At 37.4% G+C, this 15063-nt stretch overlaps 2 protein-coding genes across 2 annotated transcripts in view; both read right to left on the bottom strand.

Annotated features, from left to right (window-relative positions):
* Positions 1–3899: 3899 nt before the first annotated feature.
* LOC124775815 lies at positions 3900–4235 on the bottom strand. Its single transcript, XM_047250648.1, has one exon. The coding sequence runs from the start codon at positions 4233–4235 to the stop codon at positions 3900–3902; it is 336 nt and encodes a 111-aa protein (XP_047106604.1).
* A 105-nt stretch (positions 4236–4340) lies between these two features.
* The window catches only part of LOC124777421, a 37583-nt gene continuing 26860 nt past the window's right edge, over positions 4341–15063 (bottom strand). The window contains exon 5 of the mRNA XM_047252819.1: positions 4341–4407. Coding sequence (XP_047108775.1) covers positions 4370–4407 — 38 coding nt within the window. The 3' untranslated portion in view covers positions 4341–4369. The remainder of the gene's footprint in view (positions 4408–15063) is intronic.

Genomic DNA, 15063 nt, shown 5'->3' with positions numbered 1-15063 from the left:
ACTTCTATCAGGCGACTTCCTCTTTCATTTCTTAGCCCCAATCCATATTCACCTACTACGTTTCCTTCTCTCCCTTTTCCTACTACCGAATTCCAGTCACCCATGACTATTAAATTTTCGTCTCCCTTCACTATCTGAATAATTTCTTTTATTTCATCACACATTTCTTCAATTTCTTCGTCATCTGCAGACCCAGTTGGCATATAAACTTGTACTACTGTAGTAGGCGTGGGCTTCGTGTCTATCTTGGCCACAATAATGCGTTCACTATGCTGTTTGTAGTAGCTTGCCCGCACTCCTATTTCTTTATTCATTATTAAACTGACTCCTACATTACCCCTATTTAATTTTGTATTTATAACCCTGTATTCACCTGACTAGAAGTCTTGTTCCTGCTGCCAACGAACTTCACTAATTCCCACTATATCTAACTTTAACCTATCCATTTTCCTTTTTAAATTTTCTAACCTACCTGTCCAATTAAAGGATCTGACATTCCACGCTCCGATCCGTAGAACGCCAGTTTTCTTTCTCCTGATAACGACGTCCTCTTGAGTAGTCCCCGCCCGGAGATCCGAATGGGGGACTATTTGACCTCCGGATTATTTTACCCAAGAGGACGCCATCATCCATTAACCATACAGTAAAGCTGTATGCCCTCGGGAAAAATTACGGCCGTAGTTTCCCCTTGCTTTCAGCCGTTCGCAGTACCAGCACAGCAAGGCTGTTTTGGTTAGTGTTACAAGGCCACATCAGTCAATCATACAGACTGTTGCCCCTGCAACTACTGAAAAGGCTGCTGCCCCTCTTCAGGAACCACACGTTTGTCTGGCCTCTCAACAAATACCTCTCGATTGTGGTACGGCTATCTGTATCGCTGAGGCACGCAAGCCTCCCAACCAACGGCAAGGTCCATGGTTCTTGGGAAAGGGGGGGGGTGTTTAAATCTTAGACAGACTAAATTCATTGTACAGTAAGGTGTTATGAACTGCAGTATTTGTTTAGGATGGAAGACATAATGGGGGTGAAAAAACTAGTTATGAGTTGATAAACAGTTGATGCTGATTTATTTTATATGTAGGATAAGATCATCGTAACATCATCCATCTAAGGGGAGGGCCTTTGGCTTAAAGCTGTTTGTTATATTTTGCTCTTTCAATCTGATGAATGACGTCCGCGACTTTTAAAAGGAATGTTCTTTTTAGTTCAGTACACGTTTGAGACCCGCCTTCTGTGAACACAATTTTTTGTTTTCTTTGTACATGTATTATGCTGGAGTGAATACAGCGTATCTGCAAAATGGAATGGTGATATTACAGCACACTGTGGCACTTGCTGCAGTGAGTGATTACTCCATCCACTTACATCACACCTAGAAGATAAGGTCTGGTCCATGGAACTGCCAGGAGTTGAAGACTTTGCTGTTGATATCTTTATGAAGAATATTTAGTCACTGGTTGATAGCCCAGATATGTGAGAGACAGGCTAGGACTATATAACTTGGGATTGTAAACAGCTGTAAAAGTGCAATGTATGAATTTGTAACAGGAGTTGAATACACATATTACAAACAAGACGAGTCCAAAATTATTCAGTAGTGGCTGGACTTTGAGGTAACTCTTCAGGCTGGCCCACGCATTGCAACAGAGGAAAAGAAGTCTGAAGACAAGAACGTAGTGATAGTACTTCTGCAAATGTTTCCAAGTGCAAGAAGGTGAAATTTATGAACTACGGCAGGTGTAAAATATACTGTACGTGCAAACGGACCTTTACAGACACAGTTGCGTCACAGAGTGTAATGCCATGGACAAGTTAGTAACAGTCCTTTACTCAACAGCAGAATGACACCTCTTAAAGACTACATCCGAGTAGGTTTAATAAGAAATTTACTGCTGACTCTCAAAAAACAAATCAAAATAGCAAAATGAAACGTACATCAGCCACTTTACCGTATTTACTCGAATCTAAGCCACACCTGAAAAATGAGACTCGAAATAAAGGAAAAAAAAATTCCCGAATCTAAGCCACACGTAAAATTTGAGACTCGAAATTCAAAGGGAGAGAAAAGTTTTAGGCCGCACCTCCAAATCGAAACAAAGTTGGTCCATTGTAACACGAGACACAATTTAGGTCGAATGAAAGACGATACAGCTACAGTAGTTTGGTTCGAGTCGTAAGCTTAGCAGTTAAGCTTTACCAGGTAGCCATTGCTATGCGCCAGCCGCTCCATCCGTATTTATACGGGTACCATTCCTTTTTCACGTGACTCGTCTGGTTTGAAACGATTGCTTATTTTGCTTTGATCTGATAAGTGCCGTTTTCTTTGTTATAGGTGTTTAGGTCACTCTAAGCTGAAAATGTATTACTGTACAGTGTCATGCATTGTTTGTCGCATTCTGATAGTGCGTGTTTACGTCCTGTAGCCGCTCGCGGCACGGCTTGCTTTTGTGCACGCTATCGACGCTTACAATTAAAAAAAAAAAAAAAAAAAAAAGAGAGAGGAATCGTCTAATTAGCGAAACAATGGCAAGAGACTGCTATTTGTTCTTACTTACACTGCTGCTTTCTTTGATAATGATTAACAAGAATCAAATAATAGACTGCGTATGATAGAAGATGTTCTGAACGAGAGTTAGGCGAACATTTTTCTCCATTTGAAAATCTTTGCGGCCGCTTCTTTAGTACATCAAATTCTGCACAGAAATTAGAGTCATCTTAGATTTAAAAATCTAGTCAGTTGCCGTGCTTCATTTCTGACTGTATCACTATTCGGTATAAAAATAATACGAATATAAACATGACACGATATGTGTATTCTTCTGCATTTGCTGTTGTCTCACTCTAGTTTTGTAGTTCATTAGGCAAACAGGATTTAAATGAGATAGCAGCAAACACGAAAGAATACATGGCAAAATGTTTATATTCGTATTCTGTCTTATGGTGAAGAGAATACTGCATGTGATACACATTTCGTCAGGTTCCTATTAGCAACCATCTCTCTTTTTTTTTTTTTAATTTATTTACTGGCACAGAGGTTTTGGCGCCAGTATTTATCTTTGTGCCTACAAAGCATGCCTGTGTAGCGCTACATATATTCGACGGCAGAAGTTAGTTGTGGTGGCACCTACCAACATTTTTCAGAACTTCCACTTGCTTTGCACTCGATTCTAAGCCGCAGGCGGTTTTTTGGATTACAAAAACCGGAAAAAAAAGTGTGGCTTGGATTCGAGTAAATACGGTACTTGCACAACATCAATACAAATGTGGTAGAGTACTGCAACTTTGACCTTCAAAGGCAGACTGCAACAGTCTTTAAACCAACAGTGTGGGGAAACCATCATCAACCTACATTCCAGAACATTATTTAATGAAAATACACAAACAATTGATTCCAAATACCAGTAACTTGGAAGCTGTTTGGAAAGACAGTAACATAATTCACTTAGCAGTCAGATACTCAGCTGTGTTGCTGTCTGATTTTTTTAAGTTTAATTGGTTTGTACACTATTATTATTTCCTGATATATGTTTGAACTTTCTAAAAACATATAGAAATTTGTGATAGTGCACATCCAGAAATTACTTGATGTGTGGTGTGAAGGAAAAATAAGTAGACGTGACACATACTGCATCAAATGTGACTATTTTCGATGTTTCTGTAAGTGCTTGTTAAATGCAAAATATAGTATGATATAGTGGTAACCAAGAGATATTGTCATCATTTCTACACTCATATAAATCAAGTATTTCAGATGGACAAACATTAACATGCCTTTATTGATTGTACATAAACCACTGCATGCCCTTACTGTTTATTTCACACTACAAAACATTTACTTACAAAATGAGTTGCACAGGCAATGAGTAAATGACTTTTTTTAAAAAAAACATAGGTGCCTATCAATAAGGCCTATGTCTTCTGTCATAATAGTGATCCTGTCTAGGATGCTGGTAACCACCTTGAGATTGCCATCTCTCACTACGCCACGATGGATTCCTGCGATGTCCACTTCCTTCTCGAGCAGGCCAGTCATAATTACGCCTAGGTTTGTTATACCACGGATCAACTATTGGAGGTGACATTCTTGTCTGTTGTACTTTACAATATTCTTCATCAGTTTCTGTAAATCTATTTGAGAATTCTGTCTCACACATTTCAATAAACTGTCTCTGCTCCTCTGTCAACACATCTTCTGATGAATTGCTAACACTATTATCATTATTTTCTGAATCCATGACTGCTTCCACTTGCTGTTTCTTCAACCTGTACAACTAACTTTACACTGTTGAAAACCAGAGAAGAAAAACACTGTAGATATGGGGAACTTTGTGATATTTTCGTATTGTTTTCTAGAACTACTCCACAATCTTCACCAAGATGACTTTGGTAAAATAAGGGAATCTGCAACTAAAGAAAAGAAATTTTCAAGACTTTTAAGAATCAAAGTATGACATTTATGTTGTGTAATCTGAGGTCAATGAGACAGAGATTTACATTCTTTGGATATTTTTATTGCTAGATAGTGTCTCTAATATTATCATAAAGATATTCTATGGATGAGTAAACTACAACTATGACCAATACAAGTAAGCACTATTAAAAACTGAAATTTAACTTTTGAATGTATTCAAAACAAAACTGCACATCTCATTTTGATTATGTATGCTGCATGAACACAATATGAAAACAGTTAAAATACAATAAAACCACTAGACAAAGTTTACATGATTCACACACAGACGGCGCACACAACTTCCGTCCCTTAGGTGGCATCAGGAAGGGCATCCAGCCATGAAGTTAAATAATGAACTAAAATTTGCCATTTCTTGAAGAAATGGACCCTAAACCATATGGGATAAACAAGAGAAAACAAATAAGACAAACATACCTAAGCAGCAAAAGTGGAATGCTGAATTACTTTTGTGAAATAGAAACACTTAATCTGAGAACAGACAGAGATGACTCACCAGCTTAAATTTAAAAAAAATGATCACTTATGCAGCAGGCAGGAGCGTATAAATGGGTTTTGATTAATAAAACAGTAAGGCATTGTTAGCCACCTAATGCAAAAGGGGTGCTTCATGGTTTTTGCTATTTATAGTGCTAATAACTGATGCTGCTGTGTGCATCTTTGGCATGCTCGTGTAGATTATGTCACAAATCCAGATGTGCAAAATCTGTATATGCTACTTCATCTTTATTTTTCACTGTCTATATCAAAATTTATGCACAGAGAAATATTATGTATTTCTGGACACTGAGTGCTGCAAAAACCTAGTTCATCCTATATTATCAGTTGTAAACTAAAGCTATGCTTTTAAAAATTCTGACTGTAGTATACTCATTCAGACAATCATTCCCTCCTAATTTCTGTGTATATCTACATGATTTAATGTATAGATTTGAGAATTTTTGAGACCTTAAAAGCTGACACTTAACGTCCGTTGAGGACATTGGCTTCGGTGGAGGAGGTGGAGGAGGAGGAGGAGCATGCGGGAGACAATAGCGACTTCAAGGGACAGCAGAGGCATCAGCAACAACAGTGTCTGTAGGTATATTTGAGAATGAACAAGCACAGGGAGTGCAGCAAAGCCCTCCACAAAAACTTGAGGACATGAAAACGTACACTGATGAGTTATTCCACATAACTATCAAGGTTATTGCCACAAAAATGTTCAAGTTAAAATACGAACTCACCCACTGAGCAATATATCACATGAAAAACTGACCAGGCATATACAACATTTAGAAAAAGAAAATGTTAGTCTTAGGGAGGAAAATAAAAACAAGACAACAAGATGGTCCAGTCACTCACCAGTGTGACAGCCACTGCTACACTCACTCAAATGGCCATCACGAATTCAAAGATTGAGACTACTGGAGCCAAAATTTGAAGCGAAATAAAGCAACGTTATGTGAATCACCAATGAAGTGAAGGCTTAAGTGGTAGTGCATGTTGTCCCAGTTAACATGTCAGAAAGTGAATTAATTGAGTCAATATACAAACAGAATTTCGAGGAACTACAGATAGAAAGCAATTCTTAGAAGAAACAAAAGTCAGGTTTAAAACTGGTCCACAAGAGAAGCTGACAGTAAATCCAGTCAGAGCACAGTCAGTTACTCAGAGAAGAATATACATTGGATTTTGATCAACAGCTGTCAAGAAATATGTTACATGTACTTAATGCTATAACTGCCATGACTATGAGCACACTGCAAAGCACTGTATCAAAAACAAACTGGTATGCTCACGTTGTTGAGAATCTGGAAAAAGGACTGTCAAAATAGCAAGTGAGCTCGAGTGTGCATTCCATATGTGAAAAGTAAGAAATTGCGTAGGATATGAGATAAAGACTGTGCAACATACCAAATGTTCTTATAGTGGAAAATTAAAAGAATGGATTATGGATTTTTAACTATTGGGTAATCTGCTAACAAGCATCACAGGAAACCATAGAGGAACTACAAATGCAACAAGTATTAGGCTGACTGTTGAAGAAGATGGACCACTGTCCAGAAAGATAACTATTAAACCCGAGTCCACTGTGCAAATGGATTATAAAATTACCTGTCAGCTTTGTAAGAAACTTGAAACTCCATCAAAAGAAAGCAAGGTACAGAAAGAGCCAAAATATTTTGGTTCTGCGTGCAGTGTAGAACGAGAAGAGAGACAGCATCAAAAACTGCAAACGTGACTGACCACTTAGACAAGAGCAATAATGAGATGGACAATAAAAAGGCCAATAATAGGGATAATAGAGAGAAAGAGTTGGGTTTCTGGAAATGGCTAAGAAGAAAGGAAAATAAGAAAAGAAAGCATGTCTACCTTTAGACAAGGAAGACTTAAAAAGAGAACACACTCTCAAACTCAGAAAAAGTTGAAAGTGTAATGAATGCAAGGTGACAGCATGATACATGTTATAGTAGTAGAGTGTGATAACATGCAATATCTAATAAGAGTATGATTATGAAAATACACAGATCATAAGAGAACTACAGATGACAACAGGAACCACGAAGGGGATGTAAACAGTCATAGACAAACATGATAAATGGAAAGAGTCTAGTTTTACCCATGGCCTGTCTACGAAGTGTGTGAAAACGTGTATGATTAGCTAAATTGAAGAATAAGCACGTGTTAACTATAGCAATAAGAAACCTCAACACACACATTCATTCCTGTCATGGAGGAAGCTGGTCATATTTAGCTCAGTATCAATAACTAGCCTACAAACACAGGGAATACAGACTTCACTTGACATTGTCTATAAGACGAAGCAGAAGACAACTCATAATGAGCATCTGTACAAGCAATAAGTGAAGACACATGGCGAAATTGCATATGATCACAGATTAGAATGGCCCCGTAGCTATGTGCTCACTAAATTCCTGTAGCATTTTTATACAATCAACTCGCACACAATGGCAATAGAACACAGACAAATCACTAAAATTGGCCAGATAAATTCGAGATGCACATTGCTATGGTGAAGCAAGAACTTTGAAGTGCTAGAGGAGATAAACTACACATACCATATATACAGGATCCATATTCCATATTCTGGACACTATACAAGAACTTGGCCTTCATGTCATGAACAGTACTCTAAACCCACCTACTTTTCAATATCTCACAAGTAAGGCAACAAATATAGATATCACCCTTGCAAACTCGCAAGTCAGTGTTGGCATTGAAAAGTGGAGGGTCTGTGATGGACTTGCACCAAGTGCCCATAATTTCATTTATTTTACAATTACAGAAACAGATAATGACTTAGACACTATAATACAATCTGTGCAAAGTGAACATTTACGCAAAGCCGACAAATTGGTGCAAGCGTTGCAGATAGTGCAAGACAAGGCATTTCCAACATTTGTTAGTAAGCAAAAAGGTCTAAAATTCCTTGGAGTCCCAACCTACAATCCTTAAGAATCAGAGCAAGGCAGGCAAGAATTTATTTCCAGAGACAACTAGAGCAAACAGAATGACAAAGACTGAGTTTCTGTCAATCAGTCAAAAAATACAAAGCTATTACAGAGCTGCCAACCTTGAGAAGAGGCTGTCAGTAATCACTTGCAAAAAAAAAAAAAAAAAGTTGAAGGCTCATTTAGAAAGAAGATATACTTAATTGATCATACATTTTTTATATTCATATTAAAATTAATCCAAATTATCATTTTCAATAAAGAAAACTTCATCGGTCTCAATGTCATTCACATTTCCAATTAATGTGACCTCAGAACCTGCAGCTGATGGTCTAGCCAAAGTGCATGAAAAACTTCTGCACTGTCACTTGAGGGATTCACAGACAGGTAATAGGCATGAGCTAGCAATGACAGCTATCACTGAAACAACTGGTTTTCAGTTTTCCTCAATGCCAGTTCAACTTGACTGTTAAAACTGTTCAAAACAACTGGTTACTGCAATAGCTTATTTTTTTATTTATTTAACTCGAGCAATACATGGAGAAATAAGAACCTTTATGGTTAACAGGTGTAGTTGTAACTCTGAGCTTGCTCCATACAAGGTTCTCTACCTTTGGAAATTAAACAAGGAAGGAAATCTTTTACAGAAAAATCCATTGCCTGGTAATGGCCAACGAAAATGGTGGGCAGTCACTTGAAACATGAGTCGGAGAATCAAGAAAATACCTAAGACTAACTGAAGAAAAAATTTGGACTCAAGACAGGACAGATAAACCACCTAGTTACACACAACCTAAATTTCATCACACAACCAGGCAAAAATTTTGACAGATGAAATGGATCTCTAAAGGGATTCTAATAACTGGACTTCAGGAAATAAGTAAAGTTGATCAGGAACTGACAGAATCACAATGTATAAAAAATTTACAAGACATATCAGGAAAAAAAAAGAGTAATGCAGGAATGTTCACAATGCAGAATAGGATTTGTGGTCAGTCTCAAAGTAACTGATTCTGTAATACAATTTAATCACAATCTTCCAGACTATCAACACTAACTATAAAAGTTGCAAATAAAATATACACAGTAGTAAATGTCCATGACTCAACTAATGATACAAATAATAAGAGAGGACACTGAAGATTTGGATATATTTTGGGAAATTTTACATTATACAATACAGACCTAAATAAAAGTCACACCAAAATTTTAATTGGAGATTTTGATGCCCAGTTACGAAGGGATGAGAGACAGCAATATAATAGGGAATTGCCCAACACAAAGAACAACAAACACCAATGTCATGAGACGAGGAATTCTGCAGCAACTGTCACATGATCTCAAAGTCAACAAACTTCAAGAGAAAAGCTCAAAACAAAACCGACTAACAATTGTATCATGCATCACAGATAAAAATTACCACAGGGAAATCTATAATGTGGAAGTTCTGAGAGAGATTCACCCTACTGACAAAAAAATCCTATCTCAGCAAGAAGACAATCCACGATCATCAAAAGTTGACAAATTACAAAGAATATGAAGAACGAACAAGGAATATAAAAACAACAGATGATTTAGAGGAAACAGTTCCCCAACAGAACTAGCTGAACAAGTAGCCCCAATAAACCCATGGAAGCAACACCAATAGCGGAATGATGAGTGTGATAAAACAGCATAGATAGACCCCAAGCCTGGGTTAAGGTATCAGAGTTATAAAACAGAAAAATCACTCTTGGAATTGGCAAAACAAAGAAAGATAACCCAAGAAATAATAAGAAGGGTTATTCGTCAATACCAGAAAGATATAGGGCCTACTAGTAATGATAAAAACAAATAGTGAGAAAACGAACTCAAGAGATTGCTACAAAATATTTAGCAGTTAACTACAAAGATGTGATCCTCAAACATTAATGTCAAAGGACAAAATAATAAGATGACCCATATCAATATAAAAAATTATAGAAATTTTAGGAGAAACATTTACCAAATTACTAAATTTGGGTGGTCCCCATGAACTACTTCAAAAAAAAAAAAAAAAACGCAGATACCCCCTCTCAAACTATCAGCATACAATGTAAACTCACTCACAATCCACGAAGTCTATGAAGTTTTTAAAGTTCTTAAAAACTACGAAGCAAGTGGAAAAGATAAACTGTTTGCAGAACTTTGGAAGTATGCAGCAGAAACAATGAAGGTACCATTACACCAATGCACAGTAAAAACCTGCAATGAAGAACAACAATCACAACACTAGACTACAGCTATGATCTATCCATTACACAAAAAGGGAGACAAATCAAATCCAGACAGCTACTGAGCAAATTCTTTTTTGGATATTAAATATAAAGTCATGTCAAGAATTCTATGCAATCATTCTGAATATAAGTTTGAACTGGAATTAGGAGAATACCGAGGAGGATTCAGGCCCTGGAGAAGATGCCCAGAACAGATAATCCCTGTGGAATTGGTAATGGATTACTACAAAAGAAGACCAAACAACAAATCGCAACCTTTGTAGACTCTGTATCTTCAGATCTTCAATGAAGAAGACACTAAAGAATTTCAGACTTACAAATGTTAAACCTAAAGTTCAGTGGCAAAATGGAGAAATATCTGAGCCATTTACAATTGAAGCAGAGTTTAGGCAGGGAAATGATTTATTGGCATCACTTATCAGTTGTTCTCTGGAGTACATGGTGAGGGAATAGCATAAGGAAAATTCTAAAAACATAAGAGTAGGAACCAAGTTAGATCAAATAAACTTAAATTGATTTACTGCACTAGCTAAAAACAGTCAAGCAGACAGAAATCAAATAACAAGCCTATAAGATGTAGCACAAAAAAATAGGACTCTCTATACCATTTGAGAAGACTGAGAAAATGGTAGCAGGTCCAGTAGCAATAAAGCACATAACAGTAAATAACAGCAAAGAAAGTAATGAAAAAATTTATAAATACCTAGGAGAAATTATAACATATAGCTTGGACGAGTAACATGCAGAGCCAGAAAAAACTAATAAAATGACAACACCTCAAAAATCAAGGTGACCTGTCAGTAAAAAGCCTGTCTGTCAAACCTAAATTAAACATTACAAGATGGTGGTTCAACCAGATGTGACGTATGGAAGTGAAACACTTTTTAAAGCCACTCGGAAAAACAGAATCATCAAAACAAGAGAGAAGAAAAGCTAGATCATAGATAAAGGAAATCAGGGAGGATATGAAAGTGCTACAATTAAACTGGGATGTTTTGTCAAACAAAACAGAAAATTTAAAGAAACTGAAAAACATAAGATTTAAACCAAAACAGAAAACACACACAATAAAATGGGTATTTGCAGATAAGGAACAACAAAAAAGATCAGAACAAATAAAAAGGTACTGGTCAATTCGAAAAGAAGACTTATTAAAGAAGATTACCAGAAAATGATGGACTGAAATGGCCCACAGAGGTAGAACTCTAACAAAGATTGATATATTTTTACTCCTTCAATTTCAAGACACGTAGAATCAAAATATTAAATTAAATAGGCAAATAAAAAACAGCTCAATCTGTCCAATGTTCACGGGTTTTCTCAAAAAGTGATAAGTGGTCGAACTGCGCAAAAAGTCACCAATATTCTCCTATTAACCCAAATTTTCTGAAACTCTGCTCAAAACTCATGTTTCAATAGAGGATCATACCATTATTTGTACCTTACAAATAGTCGGAACTAACATACAGACAAGCCTTGCACACTGCATGTGCACGCATACCATCTAACAGGCCATGCCACATGGTAACAAGTACATGACTGTCTCAGCAATGCTGTACCAGTTCTTAATCCACACGTTGGTTGCTTGTTTCTGTCGGCACTGTTATTAAAATAATGCTTATTGCTTTTCCATTTTCTATGATAATGCAATATATCAACCCAATCTAAATTTTAAGAAAAAAAAAATCACCCCTTTCTTTAAAAAGGTTTATTTAAAAACCACAAATTTTAGCACTGCTGCTATGGTTCACTGATATTTCATTTTTTCCCAGTTATTAGAAGAAAAATTAAACAGAAAAAACAAATTCCGAAAAATAGCAGTTATTCAAAAATAAAATACTGGTATTGGTTTTGCTCAGTCAGTTTTTCCCATCCCTAGCATGAGTCCCCAGTAGTACAGTTTCATGAAAGGGAAACCTACTGAGGATGTGATAAATTAGGCAATGCTTACTGCGAACACCTCAGATGACAAGTATTTTATACGCATAATTATTGATAAGGCTAAGGCGTTGTGAAACACATCACCAAGGGCTCCCTGTGGGGCTCTGTAGTCCAGCTTCTGGGATGTTGGCAGAGAGCTGTTACTGAACCAGCTTCAAAGCACAACAAACATTAGAGGCTGCATCACCTCTCCAGGCTTTCTGCTAATTATAGTATCTGTCAACACAAGGGCTAACTAAATAGGGGGAAAATAGTAAGGTGGTTCTTGAAAGACTAAGTAATTGGTGAACAAAAAAACTAATGATAGCAGGACCCAAAATAATTTATATTGCACAAAAAAGAACATTGCCAATAGAGACCAGATTATATGCATTTGCAAGTTGCAAATTCATTTGTATACTTGGCTCCTTTTCACCGGTTATTGCATATTTTAATTAAAATCTAGTGATGATGTGCATTTTCACTATATGTTAACAATATTTAAAAAATTTAGGTGGGCAGTCTCTAGCTTGATCTAGTCTTGATGTCCCACAGATTGACTGCAATCGCTAACTAAGAGGTCACTGCCTAGCGAAATCATTACAGAAGAGGAACAGGAACAGGCAGACAAGAATCAATGCTCCTGCGCCCATGCCCCCGGTTAATCAGCTCTGCTGTCATATTGTACACATGGCAACAATTAGATTAAACTACGCATGCATTTGGAACAGTACTTAGTTGTTTATGTTTACAATGTACTTGTACACAGCTGAATGTGTTTATGACTTGTAGTATGTAACGTGTCGTGCAGCATACTGCCCGAAAAAAGAAATCATTAGATTGTTTTAGATTGTTGAGTTTGCGAGAAAAATGTTTCATGCAAAAAGTTTCAGATAGACCAGCATGTCACGAAAACTCTTTACATTGCAGGAAAGCAGAAGAAAGGACCATGACAACAACTTCTGACAACAGCAAGTTGCAGTAGCAAAGGTGGTCCAAAGGTAACCAAAACGGTGGTTTAACATGGACCTATGTGAAGCATTCATTGCACGCAATATACCTCTTCACAAACTTACAAACCTTACCCTCAGATGCTTCCTGTGCAAATATGGCTTAAATCAAAATATACCAGATCAATCAACATTGCATAAAAATTACATACCAACAATTTACATAAATGTTCTGGAGGAAATGCGCAATGAACTCAAGAACAGCATTATCTGGATTTCATTTGACAAAACTAGACACACTTGTGACCACTACATTGCAAATTTAATTGTTGGTGCTTTAAAAGAGAAGTCTTCTTCTTCCCATTTAGCAGCCTGCAAAGAACTTGAAAATGTAAATAATTCTATGATTGCCAGATTTGTGAATGAGGGCATTAGAAAAACATTTCCAGGATCTTCTGCAGATGACAGGGTGTTTGTGTTTACTTCAGATGCTGCTCTCTATATGATCAAAGCAGGGAAAGCCCTCAGAGTATTTTATCCCAGTTCGATTCATGTGACGTGCTTTCCTCATGGAGTACATCGCCTTCCTGAAGAAGTATGTTCCACATTTGTGAATGAAAATAAACTGATTTCATCCACAAAGAAAATGTTTCTAATGGCTCTTGCTCACATCAAGACCTACAAAGAAAAACTACCAAATGTGCCTTTACCCCCCAAAGCAGTGGTAACTCGGGGTACGTGGGTCGAAGCTATTTTATTTTACAATGATCATTTCAAGGCCATTAGAGGGATACTAAACGACTTCGACATGAAGCTTTTAATGATTCCAGTATTAAAAAAAGACATCATTGTGATTAGCACTCATTTTTCCTCACGCACCTGAAAGTATTAAAAAGCTTGAAACTCGAGGTTTGACACTGAATGGATCTATTCAGTTAACAAATAAAATTATTCTAATGAATTCCTAATTGCCAGCCAGGAAAACTTAAAGAAAAGTTTGAAATCATTTTTAAACAATAACCCGGGCTTTTAACCCTTGCACCGAACTGATAGTTTTATTTGTGGTGGCGGGAAAAGCTCTGAGCGATGGACTGAAGGGCACTCGCTGAGTCTGTACATAAAAAAACTCGGGTGAGTGAGAATTGTATACTGAAGCAGAGGGATCAACAGATGGCCACGAACTCCACAGTAAACACCCCACATGTGGCAGGCAAGAGATGGAGTCCCAGCGGACATTAGACGCGAATGCATAATCCATATGATCAGCAGATTTAGAGCCATCAGTGTAAAAAACAATGTCATCCTGAAACTCCCATAAGAGTGTTCAGAATAAACAATGGAACACCACTGGAGCGATGGAGGCTTTCTGACAATGGAAGTGATCCATTCGAATGCAAGGCCGAGCAAGTAACTGGGTGGGGGGTGGGGGATATGATCAGGAGAGAACATGGGAAAGAGGACAAGTAGGGGAGATGGAAGTCACGGTGGAGAGAAGCAAGACAGAGCCTAACCAGTACACCCACCCGAGGGCGAGTAGCAAGCGGGCGATGGCCCGAAACCATGAAAAGAGAAAAATGTGTGAGTCTGTCCACATAGAAGTATGCCAAGTGGCACCCGGGAATTATCATTCTGCAGAAGCCACCGAGTGGGAGCTAGCCCAAATAAGAAATCACCCACATACAGAGCAGGGGTGGCCAACAGTCCAGCAGAGGCCACAAGTCCATTAATAGCGATGAGAGAAAGGACATTTAATACAGAGCTCTGTGGAATGTCATACTCCTGGCTCCGCATTAATTGTAATGTAGATACTTTATGTGATTGGTGCAATAAATACACTTTTTTCTGCTCGCTGGCCTGTCTTTTATAAGTCACTATTTTAAGGTTTTACAATCAAGGCATCAACACAGCTCTCACAGAGTCAACTGCTGTTGTGTGATTGTATTTTGTATGTATTATAACCGAGATATCTTGTTAAATTTAGTTTTCGCCTTCAACATCACTGCATATTATTA

The sequence above is a fragment of the Schistocerca piceifrons genome, chromosome 2 (genome assembly GCF_021461385.2).
Source record: "Schistocerca piceifrons isolate TAMUIC-IGC-003096 chromosome 2, iqSchPice1.1, whole genome shotgun sequence".
Classification (NCBI taxonomy): domain Eukaryota; kingdom Metazoa; phylum Arthropoda; class Insecta; order Orthoptera; family Acrididae; genus Schistocerca; species Schistocerca piceifrons.
Note: the sequence above shows the minus strand (reverse complement) of the source record. Positions and strands in the feature narration are given on the sequence as shown.

What these genes read in the sequence shown, in the direction of transcription:
- LOC124775815 (XM_047250648.1), bottom strand. Translation starts at nt 4,235, where the DNA reads ATGGATTCAGAAAATAATGATAATAGTGTTAGCAATTCATCAGAAGAT.